At 32.8% G+C, this 16,690-nt stretch overlaps 2 protein-coding genes and 1 long non-coding RNA gene across 4 annotated transcripts; all 3 read right to left on the bottom strand.

Annotated features, from left to right (window-relative positions):
- Positions 1-6,158: 6,158 nt before the first annotated feature.
- On the bottom strand, positions 6,159-12,058 carry LOC111423637 (uncharacterized). Of its 2 annotated transcripts, XR_011640668.1 has the most exons (7): positions 11,985-12,058; positions 11,836-11,912; positions 11,582-11,684; positions 11,454-11,509; positions 6,685-6,786; positions 6,427-6,612; positions 6,159-6,354 (listed from the first exon to the last, which is right to left on the bottom strand). It is a non-coding gene; the product is annotated as an uncharacterized lncRNA (long non-coding RNA). The 2 variants fall into 2 exon arrangements; XR_002707515.2 differs by lacking the exons at positions 11,454-11,509; positions 11,582-11,684; positions 11,836-11,912; positions 11,985-12,058 and adding an exon at positions 6,915-7,496 and having other exon boundaries at positions 6,161-6,354.
- A 252-nt stretch (positions 12,059-12,310) lies between these two features.
- Positions 12,311-13,692, bottom strand: LOC111423627 (Sorting nexin 21). The gene is made up of 2 exons (XM_023056905.2): positions 13,288-13,692; positions 12,311-13,205 (listed from the first exon to the last, which is right to left on the bottom strand). The coding sequence occupies exons 1-2, from the start codon at positions 13,304-13,306 to the stop codon at positions 12,427-12,429; spliced, it is 798 nt and encodes a 265-aa protein (XP_022912673.1). The 5' UTR covers positions 13,307-13,692; the 3' UTR covers positions 12,311-12,426.
- Positions 13,693-14,918: 1,226 nt separating this feature from the next.
- On the bottom strand, positions 14,919-16,609 carry LOC111423168 (uncharacterized). Its single transcript, XM_071197101.1, has 2 exons — positions 16,456-16,609; positions 14,919-16,391 (listed from the first exon to the last, which is right to left on the bottom strand). The coding sequence occupies exon 2, from the start codon at positions 15,957-15,959 to the stop codon at positions 14,931-14,933; it is 1,029 nt and encodes a 342-aa protein (XP_071053202.1). The 5' UTR covers positions 15,960-16,391; positions 16,456-16,609; the 3' UTR covers positions 14,919-14,930.
- Positions 16,610-16,690: the final 81 nt, after the last annotated feature.

Here is a 16,690-nt window from a genome sequence, read left to right as displayed (position 1 = left end):
GACTTCTTAATTCAACTCCTAAGGAAATATACACTTTTACAGGCTCGATTTAGTCCTCCGTAATCCTGTTAGTCAGCCTATGGCAAACTGAAGGATATCTTCAAAAATAACTCACCAATCTGTCTGAAACGCAAAATATTTTACCGATGCGTATTATCAGTTATGACTTACGGTACAGAAACGTTTACCCTGACTGCAACAACTTTCAAAAAACTTCAAATTGCATAGAGAAAAATGGAGCAATCAATGCTTGGTGTATCGTTTTGCGACTGAGTGGCTAACAAGGATCTAAGGATCTGTGATTACACGAATTGCCGAACTAAACTGAAATTGGGCAGGACACGTGGCTTGTTTCAAGGATGGAAGATGGACAGAGGGCATTCAGAGATGGAGGATAATGAACCTTGTTAGTCATAGTTTTGGTGTTGTTCTCAACATTATATTCTGCTCACGATGTTGAAATCAGCCGCATTCTAGCTACGAATGCGAATTGATCGGATTTATTGAGCAGTAGGTTATAACTTCTTATTTCAATTTTCATTATTACATATTCAAGAACGAAGGTAAATAGTGCTGGAGCGAGCCATCTCCTTGTTTTAGCCCTTGTGTGATGACAAATATTTCGGTTAGCTGATTTTTTATATGGTCCTATGCCTCTGTGCTTGTTAGAGTGGCTTTTATTGATCTTCCCAGCTTTGAGGGATAATTGAGGGAAATTTTCAAGTAACGTTAAGTAGTTGCTTTCTATCGTTAAAGTCGTACGTTTATTTTAAGTCTATAAATGCACTGTAGACATCCACTTTATACTGTCATACATTCCATAGAATTTGTTTGGCAGTAAAAGCTGTTCGATTGTGGATTTTTCTCTCCTAAATCCGGTTTTATATTCGCCTATGAAATATATATATTCGGGCTCTAATAATAATATAAAGCTATATAATAATAATAATAATATAGAGCCCGAATAAAAATGTATATTTGCTCTTTAGATTCTTAAGAGAAATCGTAATTGTAATGTTTTTAATAAGTCTGAACCTATAACATCATGCATGTCTTTATTAAACCGTGTAGTAAGAAATTTCTGTCAACTCTGTACAGCATATTTTAACGAGACATTAACTACGCCGTAAGTCATTGATATAGCCTTTGATACATCATGTTAAAGTACACTTTTCTCGAAGTAATCGACAATTTCAATTTTGTCATCATAATTTTTCATGCAAATTATGTTAATTGAATACTAGGTTACTAATAGGTTTCTTCGTCCTAAGTTCCTTTGAGAAGCCTCCGATGGTTTAGTGCAATTGATACCTATAATTATTTCGCTATCGCAACCGATTAGGAAATACGTTAAATCGCTGTTTCTTCATTAGCATTTCCTGACAGATATCATTCAACAATCTTACTATTCGTGTGTTCACAAGATGTTAATGTAAGCAATATAAGCAGGTTGTCTATAATTTCACCGAATTATCACTTTGTTTTGCGTTATTTAACTGGAATAAGAAAATAATCAAACTTTATGATTTGCTATCAAAAGCTCGTTGCATAAGTGGTGTTTAACCTAAGGTCACGATAATATACCAAAGGTCTGCGATAATCTTCCCATCTCCATCCAGCAAGATATTGTATAAATCGATGGTATCTAGTAACTTCCTTGTGACCTTGTCGGTGCTCATTACCAGCAACAAAGTTACGGCACTTTTCAAGTAAAATTTCTCACTCATATTTTTTTGCTTGAAAAATTATAGTAAAAAAACATTTCAGTTTGGATCTTTATTTTACTATTTTGCATTCTTACACTGACGCAATAAAGTAATTTTCTCAAAGAAAGATCTTATGATGAAATGAGTAAGATCAGTAAATATAAAAATACAAAGAAGATATGAAACGTCAAATGAAGGTAAAAGAAGTTTCAAGGAAAGTAATATGTAGATATTTTCATTGAATATTTACGATCTATGAAAGGCAATTTTCAACATATTGGTATGAACGATAGTTCTACTGAATCAGAAGTAGTCTGTTTACATAGACTTATCTAGCTGTACCTGCCTTGATAGTTGAAAAACAGAAATCTCTGGAAAAGTGAATCTAATAGAAAATAATAAGGAGGGGAAAGAAAAAATGAAGACATGAAGAAAAGAAGAATTTGAAGTAGTAAGACATTTGAAGATATATCGAAAATACACTAAAAAAGAACAGAATCACTAGTTAAACAAATCATCATAAAGCAAAGGTAATGACAGCGAGCGAGATATACGGAGAACTGAAAATCATAGTTTAATCTTATTTCAACTTTTTTCAGTTATATATTGGTAACATAAGTTGATTTTTTTTTTAAATCTATTGTCATTAGATTGCTGCTAACAAAATTTCATTACTACATCAAATTGAATCCATTGCTTTGATCGAATAATTTATAAATCATTGATCGCCAAGCAGACAGCAATTCATAAGATGCTTATTTTAGAAAAGCTGCAATAACACACATATGTCTAAAGTAAAGACATTTATTGGCCACTTAAAACGAAAACGAGCACGTCAATAATTTTCAAGGTTATCGCCAGGAATAGTGAGCAAGATGGAATGTGTAAAGTTACGCAAATACTAATGCCACCTGAATTAGAAATTGTTGAGGAAATATAGTGGCTGTCGGGCGCGAAAAGATTCCAAATAAGAAGATAGTTCGTACACCAAACGAGTTTATTCTTCAAATTTAGCCTCATCATATAAGGTGGTCTTGAATGCAGAAGCTTTAGAAGGGAATATTGCGCTCATTTAATGTTTTTCTAAGCATTCACAAGATATACTTCTCAAACCACACATAATAACGTTAACAAAATAAATTCAAATATGTTCATATTGTTCAAAAATATGTAGTCTTAAATATGTATATATTTTTCTGAACCAACCCAAGGATGGTCATCTAAGATATCGCAGCTTTAATTTTAAAACTTAACAGAGTCACATGAAACTCTCAATCTTCATTAAACCACTAAGCAGAAAGTAAGACGAATTACCACTGAAGAGATTAAGATTAATCATGCACAAAGGCATGAATGACAAATACAGTGATACTCAGCGTGCCTAACATTTTGTCACTTAATTTGAGTCTTTGTGTCAAAGATAATCAGTTCTACAAAAGAATTGTCTAGTCTATGCGATTCTAATGTAGATACCATGAACGTATCGTATGATATACACAATTGAAGTTTGATAGAACGTAAGATACATGTGGTACATCATTAGTTATACAAGATAAAGTAATTATGCAACTATAGTTGCGACGGAAGCGTGATGAAACATCATTGGATGTTATAAACTCACATAAAGACACAACTCAAACATCTTCTCGATGCTTCCCGGAGCAAAATACTATTGGACCGGAAATCCCTAAAACTTTCGATTCACTCAAGCATAACATAGATGAAATTTCACGGAATAACAAATCCATAAAACAGTTGGAGTTGGCATAAGGTTACTCGTTGAATGGAGCAGCTTCTGTTAAATCTTCTCTAATGCTACAAACCACAAAATTTTGTGGTAAATCCTAAAAACCCTCGAGGAACACCTTTGCCACGACGTTATATATACTTTAATATTTAGTAGAATCCTGTAGTAATGTCTACCAACTCCCACACTTTTATGCCCCATTCTTTTGGTATCGTTAGTAGGTTGCTTTAACCTACCTTTGATACCAATCATTTCTTTGGCAGCCAAAGCACAACCGGGCTAAAAACGTTGCCAAAATGATGGCAACTAAAATAACTCTTACAGGTTGCCGAAGATAATTTATTTTCAAGAAATCTATAATATCCATGTTTTGAAATTTTGCTGTTGTTACATCAAAGGATTATTTGTGCAATTATATTCTGTATGTATTCTGAAATTATTAGTTTCATGCGATACCCTAGTAAAACAGAATAAGGGTTGAGGTTTTCAAGTTTTTTTTGTAGTCATTGCATATTCTTTATGTCAGTTATGAGTTAACATTTCGTCGTCACTAGACTTACTCAAAATAACCTCAGAAGTATCACTCTCGTATTTCTCTTCGTGTGTAATACTGCACACAAAATATTAGGTCCATTTCAAAATTTATGTCAAGAATCTAAAATGTGATCAAATCTAGATGCAGCAAAATCTGAGCAAGATCAAAGCTTATTTTCGGTAAGCGGTTTTTATGCCATGTGTCTGATATTTCCGAGTACTGTAATAAAATTATTTCTGACAGTGTTAAATTCCATCACATTTTTACTAGTTTCTGGTAACTTGCTAATATATTGGTTTCGTTTTCTGGCGAAGGTACTGCCATATTTCTGACTAATTTCTACGAAATACATCATTTCTATATCATATCTTACCTTTTTGGCAGTATTATATTCTCTTTTAAAAATGTTCCGTCTTCTATTTAGAAACTTTCTGATATCTTTGTGTTCGATTCCTAATTCATTTCTACTGTGCTATTTGTGTTATTCTGCCATCATTTAAAATATTTACATTAGCAATTTTTTATCTATCCTGTTTTTAGTAACATATTATATTGTATTGTTTTGCAAATGTTGTCCATTTATCAATGTAGACCAATTAAAATATAGACCATTCCAGTTAATTTTAATACCCTCCCTATAACAGGTACTATAACTTAAAAAAAGTCACACTTGTACACATTCTCAGGATTCTAAAACGTTTACAAGTGTTTGATGAATATTTATTATTTCAAGAACTACGGGTTTTAAGAGGTTATGTATTGTACACATTAAATATTTTGCCGAAAAGGTTTGAATTCACCAGTTTTACACTAGTTTTATTTCTATTTAACTAACAAGTTAAGATATTATACTTCAGATATGTTAAAGATAACACAATGATTTTTACAACTTAACCTTCCGAAAAACAACAAAGTTCTCGAAAAACTTATAAAGATAAGAATCGGAAGTAATTTTTTTATTACCACCCCGTATATTTTCGTTGACCCTCTAAAATTATACGGCCGATATTTCCACATATCTAAAGACATTATCGCCCGATCGCCGCTCGCGAGGACAAAAGGCGAAGGTGTCGTTAAACAAGCTCCTCGGACCTAACGCTCTCCCTCCTTGCGCCCCATCAAGACAAATATTTTGGAGCTCGTAAACGTGGACAATAGGACGTCATCAGTCAGTGGCGGTGTCTCTCCGCACCTGCAGCCCCCTGAAGCGTCGACCTTAAAAACCCCCATTTCTTTTGACAAAATCTACGATAATTCGGTGATTAAAATTTGTATAATACACAAAAAAAAATCGCGGTTGGATTTATCAATTACGAGTAATATCTGGAAAACGTTTCCGTACAGGAAAACGAATGAAATTTTAATCGTAACCGGCTCGAATTGTAAAAGGGAGTTCGTATAATTCTATTGTTGGAAAGGGCGTCGGATGCTGCGATAGCCAAACTGCTGCTACTCTCTATCTGGCGGGCGTAGGGTGAACCCAGTTTACAATTTAACCCCTCGAAAGGGCGGACGCGAAGCAAATTACATTTTTCAAAAAGGGCTACGACGAGTCCGACCGTTTCGTGATTTGTTAACTCCCCCGCTACGGCAACGTTGATTTCGCGGCTACATCTCTCTCCCTTTACCGGGGAGGATCCAGTATGTTTCGACGTCCCGCGGGAACCCCCTTTAATTTAACGGTTTATAACTTGGAATTAAATTGAACGGGGTGTCTGGTTGCTCCCAGACACTTTAAAACGTCACACTAAAAAACAACCTAAAAAAAACAAAACAAAAAAAAATCAATGATAAGAATCTCATTTCAAAATCTTTCATCTCATTTCAATCTCATTTCATCCTGTTGTGGTTATAATGATTGCAACAAATTTAAACGAACAAAACGACATCCTGGGGACTCGTTTTTTTTTCATACTCTTTCGAAACGACGAATGAGCAACACACAAAAACGACATTTACGCGAGATACGATCGGGGTTTGATTACGGTTTTGTCATTGTTGAAAGCTAACACACAACACACCGAAACGCCGTGTTGTGCTGAAGGCAATTACCGCCGCAGCGCGCAATCAACGGCTGTGGAGATAATCAACGACGGTGCGCGCGTCCACTTCCGAAAAACGGTTGATTCCTGTCATTAGGATCATTACCGTCCCCACGGCACGAAACCGCAAACGAATTAAGATACAGGCAGATAAGTAAAATGACGCCGGTCACCGACACTGCCATTAAAACTATATTACTACATATGTTTGGGGGTGGGAACAAATAACCACTTTTTTCATAGCATTAATTTGATATTTTCAAATTTACACGAATAGATAAAGATATTGACTTTATTTTTTTTTTGTAGTCAGAACTTCTTCTGCTAAAAGTAAACAAAAATTAGTTAAAAACCTTGAATTTGCCTTAAATAACTTTTATTTTTAGGTTATATTACCTGATTTATATGCTTAACAAAAACATAAGATTGAGCTCTTACTTTTCCGGTGTTTAAATGAATTCAATGTTGAGTTAACTAGATACGGATTTTATTTATTTTGAAAAAAATACCTGAATTTTTACCAGATTTTGACTTTGACATGTTATGACTCAACATCTTGAGGATCCTCAAGACCAATTCAACCTAAAATTTAAGATTCAAAGTGAATTTTCGATTAGGTAAGTTTTTAATATCTCACTAAATAGTAATATTTACACTATTTTCCATGGTTGAAAACTTAATTTATATAAAAGCCTGTTTTGTTTAATCTTCATCGTTTCACACTGATAGTTGCTAAATCGAAATCTATGCTGCCATCTGCAATACGAAAAATGAACTATAAATTGATATAGATTAAAAGGATTCTAGATACCGTATAATATAGTCTACATCTTGTATATGTATAGGATTTATATACGATTTTTATATGTATAGGAAAAAATTACCTGAATTTTGACGTTTACACGTTATGACCCAGCGACATCTTGAGGGTTGTTAAGATTGCTCAAGATCAATGATTATTTTCAATTCAAAGCAGTCACAAGTACGAACTAAAACGAAACCAAGAGAAAGGATGTAAATAAGGAGGTTCTTCTGGGAGCCAGAGCTCCGGTGAGTCGTCTTATGGAGGTCTAGGAGGACCCTAGGAATCATGTCTTTGGAAAAATGAAGGATAAAATTTTGTGTGAGAGTTAAGTATAAGTTCACATGACTCTGTAGGGGTATTACCGTTCAACTTTGTTAGGTTAAAACATTACAATTGTATTCATGCCGTGGGAATAAAATTATAAAGCGGACGGTATATGTCGAAAGAGTTCGCAACTTCTTTTTATGAGGCTGGTCATCATTTTACTACGAGGTATTTCATACCATGGCATTTAAAAAAGATGTGATTGACGTCTCTTCTCCGCATCTGCACAACGGATTATGTTTAATTTCGGTTTTCTGCAAATATGTCGGGGTTAATGCATAGCCCATTCTTAATCTGACTAAGCGCGTGAAGAACTGTCGTGATACGAAAGGAAAACTCTTAAGGTCGCGGTTCAATCACGTGATGTTCGCAAAAGTGCAAAAAAAATTTGTATAGTTCCGCTGTTGGTTAAAAGAGGTCGTCGAGAGTTCAATTCAGTTATTCATAGCGACGCTTTTTTATATCAGCTTACAATTAGTCATCCTACCGTTGAAATATTTTATTCATTGAGGAATATATTCTGGTTTAGCCTTACGCGATGCCTATTCTCGATATTATTTGGTGTTCTTTTTTTTTTGCGAAATGTTAATATTGTTATAGTTGGTGTTATTTTCATAACTTAACATTTTTACTTTTAAACAATTAATTTTTATTTTCAATTATTTATTCAAATGTTTCTATTACCTAAATTTTGGTTAACACAAATTTTTTTACTAGTATTAGATCCTAACTCAACATTAACAATGTATTACAACAATATTAAACATTTTCGACCCAATTCCACAGGAATCAGATTTTTCGCCATATACAGGGTGGATCAGTTTTTAATCGGGAAGCTTTACTAGGATGTAGTACTTGCCAAAATAACACAAGTTTTTTATATAAACATAGGGTCCCAACTCTTTTGTTTTCGAGCTATGAGCTGTCAAAGTTGAGCCAAAAATTTACATTTTATCTTTTATTTCGAGTATAAGTAAACCATAGAATTTGAATTTTTGTATATATGTACTACTGGCTGATACCTTATTTTCAACCGTACCTTAAACTTCCCTAGCACCCTCTAAGGGGATGCAATTCACCATCCCCTTGATTTATTTTATAAGAACTTTTTAACGCTATGTAATATTAACATAAAAAAATATGGGTTATACATACTTTAGTGGTACTTTTTTGTCTCTAAGAAAATACTAATTTCTTTAAGGTGGCGATTCGAACCTCTTGGGTTCATAAAAGTGATAAAAAAATCGGTTTAATTTCGTCAGTCAATGATTAATATTTCAACAATATTCATGCATTTAATTTTACAACATTACTGAATTCGTCACTTGATTATATTGTATACAGGGTGTTTCGGTGACTCGGGGAATAAATTTAACCACATATACTAGAGTGAAAATGATGACGATTCATGTAAAAAAAAATAGTAAAAGTCTTCAAATTTCAAAGATACAGGCCATCAAAGTTAGGAAATTTTAACACATTTTTCCAAATATCTTAAACACTATTTACAGTAAAGCGCTGAAATTTGGTACAGTATAAATCAATGTCGTGTAAAATTGTTAGGCAATTTATGAGTTGGATCGGTCCGCGGGAACAATGCTTACCGGCTATTCCTAAAGTTTGTTTGCTCAGAACTTTTTTATTCTTTCATAACCCTACATTTATTTTTGCAGTTTCTAATAGTAAATTTAGTTTAGAAACTTTTATTACTCTTAGATAATATTCATAAAAATCACCGTTTTCGTGTTAAATCCAAAAATGTTGGGTTCCGATTTCAATAGTGCTATTACTAAAAAAAAGAAATCTAAGTTTTTGAACATCCTTTAGTATTTTTTATTACTTGTCTTGTTATTTTATGTACTTTTTTTATTATTCCTGTTAGTGTTGATTTTTAATTTATTGTTTTTGAGTTCTTTTATTAAACCAACTAAAACAAATTAAAAATGTGATTTAGCTAAATCTACACTTGGACATGTTGCATACATAATAGTTATGACTGCTCAGTTCGATTTTCACTTGTCATTGCTAATTCAAATTATTTATTTATTTATTTTTTTTAGTGTTATTGAATTCGGAGCCTAACATTTTTGCATTTAATACAGAAACGGTGGTTTTTATCAATATTCTCTAAGAGTGATAAAAGTTTCTAAACTAAATTTACTATTAGAAAATGCAAAAATAAATGTAGGGTAATGATAGGATAAAAAAGTTCTGAGCAAACAAACTTAATGAACAGCCTGTATAGCATTATTCCCGCGTACCGATCCAACTCAAAAATTGCCTAATGATTTTACGTGATGTTAGTTTACGCTGTACCAAATTTCAACGCTTTACCATAAATAGTGTTTAAGATATTTAGAAAAATGTGTTAAAATTTCATAACTTTGATGGCCTGTATCTTTGCAATTTGAGGACTTTTACTAATTTTTTTTACATGAATTGTCATCATTTTCACTCTAGTATATATGGTTACATTTGTTCCCCGAGTCACCGAAACACCCTGTATATGATGGTTTTTTATTGTGAAATAGTTTTGTAAAAATTGTTATTCTAAGATGGTTTTTCTATTGTAAAATAAAATTAAAGTTGTTATTGATTTTTTATAATGTAGAACCGTTTTTTTTGTGAATAAATAGTATTATTGTTATCTATGTCTATTACAAATTATTATTACTTTACTTTAGATTATTTATGTTCTTATATCTTGATAACAATTTGCTGTGTTATTTCTTACTTTCTCAGTGTTAATATAATCACTAAAAATTAGGGCGGAAGGACTGTGATCAGCAACTCATTCATAATTGCCTACAAATCTTCTATTTGTTATATATATTTATTTACTCAGTAGTTAAAAGAGAAATTGGCCATGAACAAATGTTATTACCAACTCAAGATTAGTAATCAATTTATAATACGTTTTATAACATTTTATTGGCAATTAATTATTTTTTATATTTATTTTTTTTTTAAATTTTTAATTAGTACCTAAAGCCATCTACAAAGTAATTGCCAAAGGTTTACTTAGTACTGTTTTGTCGATTTTAGGCAACCCATTTTACACCTTTTCGTAATGACTAAAAATTGTGACAAAATCGCATATCTTCAGAAAAAACACATTCATGAAATAATCACACAGCTATTGCACTTTTACGAATACGGAATCTGTTCCTAAGATACATAAGCATTAGATGACATATTTGCCACCTCGTTTAAGTCCCTAATCTCTTCTAGAGAACGATTTGTATTAAGCCCTTATTATGACTAACTTTCATAATTTATTTCTGTCAGCGTCATGATTATTTTAGAATACTAAATATGTCATTCCGTAGAGTAATATATGTACTTCAAGCCTACGTATTTACTTTTTTATAAATATGTAGCATTAAGTCGTGAATGTACATCTACGTAACCTCTCCCGGCGTATATAAAAATGGACGCTTTGAACCGCCCCCTTAAACAAGGGATTTTTCGGAACCGAAGACTGACATTTGGCGTAGTTTATTCCTTCATCTTCTTCAGTCTTATTCCCATGCTTCTTTTAATTCCCTTTCGATTTGATGAAAAAATTCTTCGCCATTAATTTTCACTCTTCTTCATGGCCCATTCTAGCAATTTCATTCGCTTTCTCGCTACCCAGTACCCCGACGTGTCCCGGAACCCAAACCAGGATTACTTCAAAACCAGACTCGTAGACCGTATGCAATAAATTTTGCATCTCTATGATGTAAAGGTGCAATCGAGATTTAAGATCGCACTTCTTTACGCGTTCAAGCACACTTCGGGAGTCAGTAATGATCAGCGTTTTTGATATTTGTTTCCTAATATAATTGTTAAAGCCTTAGCATTGCATAGGCTTCAGCTGCAAATATGGATAGTTGTTCTGGTAGATGAATGGCCTCCTCTATTCTCTGAGTACAAGAGTATATTCCACAAGATACGCTTCTATTTGGGTCGTGGACCATTTTGACCAATGATCCATCAGTAAAAATAAACTGTGCATCGGCCCACGTGTCTTTGATGTATTTATCTATCTCCCTTCCGATAATTTCGAGGCCCACTACACCCAACCATCTTAGGTTCTCTAAGTTTTGAGGTTCAATCTTCATCGTTTAAGTGACACTGAGTTGTTAACTCGAAATCTATGCTGCCATCTACAATACAAAAAAAGAACTATAAATCAGTATGGATTAAAACGATTCTAGATAACTTTAAATTATTAATTTTTAAATAAAATCTATGTCTTTTATATGAATAGGATTTATATAGGACTTTTATATGTATAGGAAAAAATTACCTGAGTTATGACTTATGACACAGCGACATCTTGAGGATCGTCAAGATCAATTCGACCTAAAATTTAACATTCGAAGTGAATTTTCAATTAGGTAAGGTTTTAATATTTCACTAAATAGTAATATTTACACTATTTTTGCTGGTTGAAAACGTAATCTATATAAAAACCTGTTTTGTTTAATCTTCGTTTAAGTGACACTGACAGTTGTTACATCAAAATCTATGCTGCCATCTACAATACAATAAAAGAACTACAAAGCAATATAGATTACAACGATTCTAGATTACTAAAAATAATTACTTTTAAAATAACATCTACGTTTTTTATATGTATAGGATTTATATACTTATATTTAGGATTTATATGTATAGCAAAAAATTACCTGAATTTTGACTTTGACACTTTATGACCCAGCGACATCTATGGCGACATCTTGAGGATCGTCAAGATCAATTCGACCTGAAATTTAACATTTAAAGTGAATTTTCAACTAGGTAAGTTTTTAATATTTCACCAAATAGTAATATTTACACTATATGGTTAAAAACATATCCTATATAAAAGCCCGTTTTGTTTAATCTTCATCGCTTAAGTGACACTGACAGTTGTTAAATCAAAATCTATGCTGCCATCTATAATACAAAACAAGAACTATAAATCAATATAAATTAAAACGATTCTAGATAACTTAAAATTATTAATTTTTAAATAAAATCTACATCTTTTATATGTATAGGATTTATATATTTATATTTAAGACTTATATAGGATTTCTATATGCATAAGTATTTGCATCTTCTTTTTGCGCCATCTATCAACGAAACATCTAACTTTCAGTTCAGAAATCTACCACAATATAAAAAATAAAAAACATTTATTTTTTCAATAAAAATATATTTACATTAATTTAATTCAATAAAACAACTCACTAAAACTAATGTGATGTGTGTCAAATATGTCTAAAAACTAAAACTTATTCCGATTTATACAATTTCTTTTCAACAGAATCAACAGCATCAAGTAAACTTAATGTGTCATTTAATTTCATACCTTTTCGTCTTAATTCTAAAAATCTCCTCTCCAAGGCTTCTTTATCACGTCCTTTTACCCACCAAACTTTAATACAAACATGTAATAAAGGTAGATAAAGTTCCAATAAATCTGTATCGCTAACACCTTCAAATCGATGCAAAGCTAAATCAGCCCATTTGTCAGCTGTAGGTGTACCGGGGATAGCAACACTACATCCTAAAAGTCTACACAATGTGAATAAAACTGGAGGTGATCTATCTGTGTAAACATTATTCAATAATCGAAATTGGTTCTCTAAAATTGATGCTGCATAGGAGTATTCGTTACTTAAGATTAATTCTTTACACTTTAAATACTCATTTTCTTGAAGGAAATTTAATAAGGCTCTTGTTTCTCTTAACTTTGGTTCTGTAGCTACAAATCTAAGCATTTGCTCGAAACTACTACTTCTAGTAGTTATTAATTTGTTATCAAAGTTTCCTGTTAATACTTTTTTTGGGAAAACAACAGTTGACATTAATTCGGGGTAATCTTTTTTTATGCCATTGTATAAGTTTAGAAAATCTGTGTAACGGCGTTCTATTGTAGCTGGTTTGCTATCATCTCTTCCAGATATATGTCGAACTTGAATAGTATAAATTACAAATCTTTTATCAACACCTTCCTTTTCACAAATATAAGCAGATATAACTTCAAATAAAAGAGGGCTTTCTTCTTTTTCTATAAATTAAAAGTTTTATGGTAATACTATTAATTAAATTAAATTAAATTAAACAAAGGGGATAAAATAAAAATAGCTCACCTTCACCAGATTCCAACATTTTTTTTATTTGTTTAAGGTTATCACAAAATAATATTTAAAAGATAATTAATAATAATTAAACCACAGCCAAATTTACTTAACACATTTCCTTATTCTATTTGGTTCCAACAAAATAACTATTGAACATCTAACTGAAACCTTACGTATCACAATAACATCACTGGGATTTTCTATTTATGTTGTGATACATCGACTTGGTTTGGGGAAATTTCTTTTTATCTCTAGAAAATGTCACACGCACTGTAGCTTTCAAGGATAAATAATAAACACAATAACATAAACCATTGTTTGCGCATATTTAAACAATCGGGTGACTAATTATTATTAGGATTTATTGGAAGTTAGTTAATTATCGAAACGTGTTGCGATTTCAAAAAACTGTTTAGTTATGAATAAAATATGATACATAAATTTGTATATAAAAAATTATCTAGTTTTTAATAAAAGCAAAAAGCCATAAAAAAGATTATTTATTGAAAATAAATACGTGTGTTTTGGGTTATCTATATTTAAAAAATTATGTTTATATACATATTTTAGTTACCCACAAAGAAATTTACAAATTACTTTTTTTATAATGGAAAAGATAAAGATAAGATTGTTTACTTGTCCAAAAATACTCGAATGTTTAGATAACATTGCAGAACAACGAGTAGCTGGAGTGGAAATCTCTGGTGCGATAAGCACAACGTCAACTCTAGCAATGGATGTTTGGTGTGCTTGGCCTATATCCTTTGCATTTGCATATAGAGAAAGTGGATAGAACTACCAAATGCTCAAAACTGCTCCGACATGTTGTACCAATGGGCTGCGGAAGACACTATAAGCACTGATATTGTGTTATCAATGCCGTCGGATTTGACGGGATCACTACCAGTGATTAATGTTCGATACCAGATAGTACTGCCTGAATGGCAGTCTTGGATCGAAAGCGAAAATTCTGTGGTTCAGGCAGATATTTGCATGTGTACAGGGTGAGCAAATTTGGGTGTTATTATAGGCTATCTCAGAAACTAAAGGTGTCCCAACAAGAGAGCCGGATTTAGATTTGCCGCCATTTTATTAATACGAGTTGTATGGCGTTTTTTGTTTGAGTTGTCAGGTACATCTACAGTTGTCACGTATAGACCGCGCGATTTATGAATATGGTGAACTATTCAAACGAATAACGTCTAACCATTGTAAAAACACATTACGAAAGATATATCACTGTTTGAACTATGGCAGAACACGTAACAAGAACTAGAAAGTAGTTTGCTAGATGCACCTGGTCCTACCGATAAAACCATTTTTTATTTTAAAGCATATGTCAACTACTGAAAATAAAGAGTGTCAACTACTTGATATTCTCGCTTTCGCTTGGTGTCAACTGCTGGCCCAGTGTCTTTTATATATACTTATATATATGTTACAGACCATATATGTAAACAAGACCGTATACAAAAGGACTAGTCCATATGTAAATGGACTGAAATTATTAGTCTATATGTGTAAGAAGCTTGTTCTTTAATAAACGGACAAGTCGGTTTGAAAAAGGACTAGTGTATTTATAAACGGTCCATCTGCAAATACACGATATACATATTACTGTAATATTTTAAACAAAGAAAAAAATGCATCTTTTATTTATTTGTACAAGTTAGACTATTGTGACATTTTGAGTTACATAATACATTATTTTTTCGACAAGCACATTTGTTTGACTGACATTTAGTCTTACAGTAACATTTTTTGAAACCTTGCCCATGCCCAGTAGATTGACTTGTAGCCACCGATCTAAGGGAAACTTCCTTATCTTTGGTGATTTCTTCAATTTTCAAAATGTTAGCCGGACATATACTAAATTCTGAACGACTGTAGTATTTTGAAATGACTCCTAGTTTTGTACCCAAGCGGTAAAAACCATCTTCTGTAGCTTCTAACACTACCGCTAAAACTGACCGAGCATCTCCCCTGCCACGATCGACATCTGGAACAGGAATCCTCACAGTTGATCCAATCTGTGGTTTTGGATGGGTGCTATCTGATATTAATTTCATTCGTTTTGCTTGTGCTTGTAATCCATCATAAGCGCCCTTTCTGGCATTTGCTATGTTTCTGTTTCTATTGCAAAAATTGCAAATATTTACCAAGGACGTGCTCTCAGCATGTGAGGCATCACGATTAGTGGGATTGAAACAACTACCGCATATTTCATACGAGAGTGTTTGAGTGTTATTGTTATTTTCTAGTGGTACATTTTCGGTCGTTGCTGCTTGGTGCAATTGGGATTGTCCGGTTTGTGTGTTGTCAGTAACAACCAACGTAACCACTTCTTCTAAATCTTTTTCTGTTGAAACACCTTCCAGCGCTGGTTGCTCTGTTTCCAGTTGAACGGTTTCTGTGTTTTCAATCAGAATAGAATTAATCACATTTTCCAGATCTTCGGTTGTTACGCTATCCATTGCTTCTAATGGAATATTAGAAGTTTTTAATCCAATTTTCGGTTTGTCCCCGAACATGGCCTCATATGTAGCCCTTTTTATTCCAGAGTGCAAAGATGTGTTCTTCATAAATTGTATGAATCGTAGACCTTGACTCCAATGCTCTGTTTCGTTTTCCAACATCCAAGTTGTTAACTTGGAGACTTTGACTGTGACGCGGTTTTCCATGGACCAGTTTTAGTTCAGGCCACAAACTTTTTAATTCTTCAATAATTCTATTGCAAAATTCGAGTCCATTGTCAGATTGCAAAACTACAGGAGCCCCAAAAGTGGTAAAGATGTCTACAAGGTGGTAAGCGACTTCTTCTGCGCGTTTACTTTCAAGTGGTCGCAGAATAACAAATTTTGTTAAGTGATCCTGGTACACCAGGACAAATCTGTATTTACCATCAGCATGCGACTGATAATCGATTAAGTCTACTTGACATCTGGAATTCAGATCATTGAAGATCATCGGTTTTGATATAATTCCCTTCTTTTCCCTTTTTTGTTTCATTTGACATGGAGCGCACAAGTTAATAAACAATAAAATGTCAGTACGCACTATATTCTTGTATTTTTCCTTTGTTTTTTTCATCATGCGATCTCTACCACCATGACCTGCAAGTAAAAAGTGATTTTATTAATTACCTACTCCATATATGACTCCAATTACAGAACATACCTGGGGATGTGTGTAGTTCTTGAAGAATGTTAAACAACTTGTCGTCATGGACGTAATATATTACATCAACTAAATCATTGTTAAGAGGCACTATCAGTTTTTCTATCCCCTGAACAGATAACACATCATAATACTTTAAGAGCCAGTGCATTCTTGGATTTTTTTTTTAGCAGCCTTAGCAATTTTTACTTCTTCAATGAGACTACTATACTTTTCTCTCGTTAAGCCGCGGTTG

The sequence above is a fragment of the Onthophagus taurus genome, chromosome 6, assembly GCF_036711975.1.
Source record: "Onthophagus taurus isolate NC chromosome 6, IU_Otau_3.0, whole genome shotgun sequence".
Taxonomy (NCBI): Eukaryota; Metazoa; Arthropoda; class Insecta; order Coleoptera; family Scarabaeidae; genus Onthophagus; species Onthophagus taurus.
This window is presented reverse-complemented; position numbering and strand designations above follow the sequence as displayed.

Excerpts from the sequence above, each read along its gene's own strand:
- LOC111423168 (XM_071197101.1), bottom strand. The coding sequence starts at position 15,959 with ATGGAAAACCGCGTCACAGTCAAAGTCTCCAAGTTAACAACTTGGATG.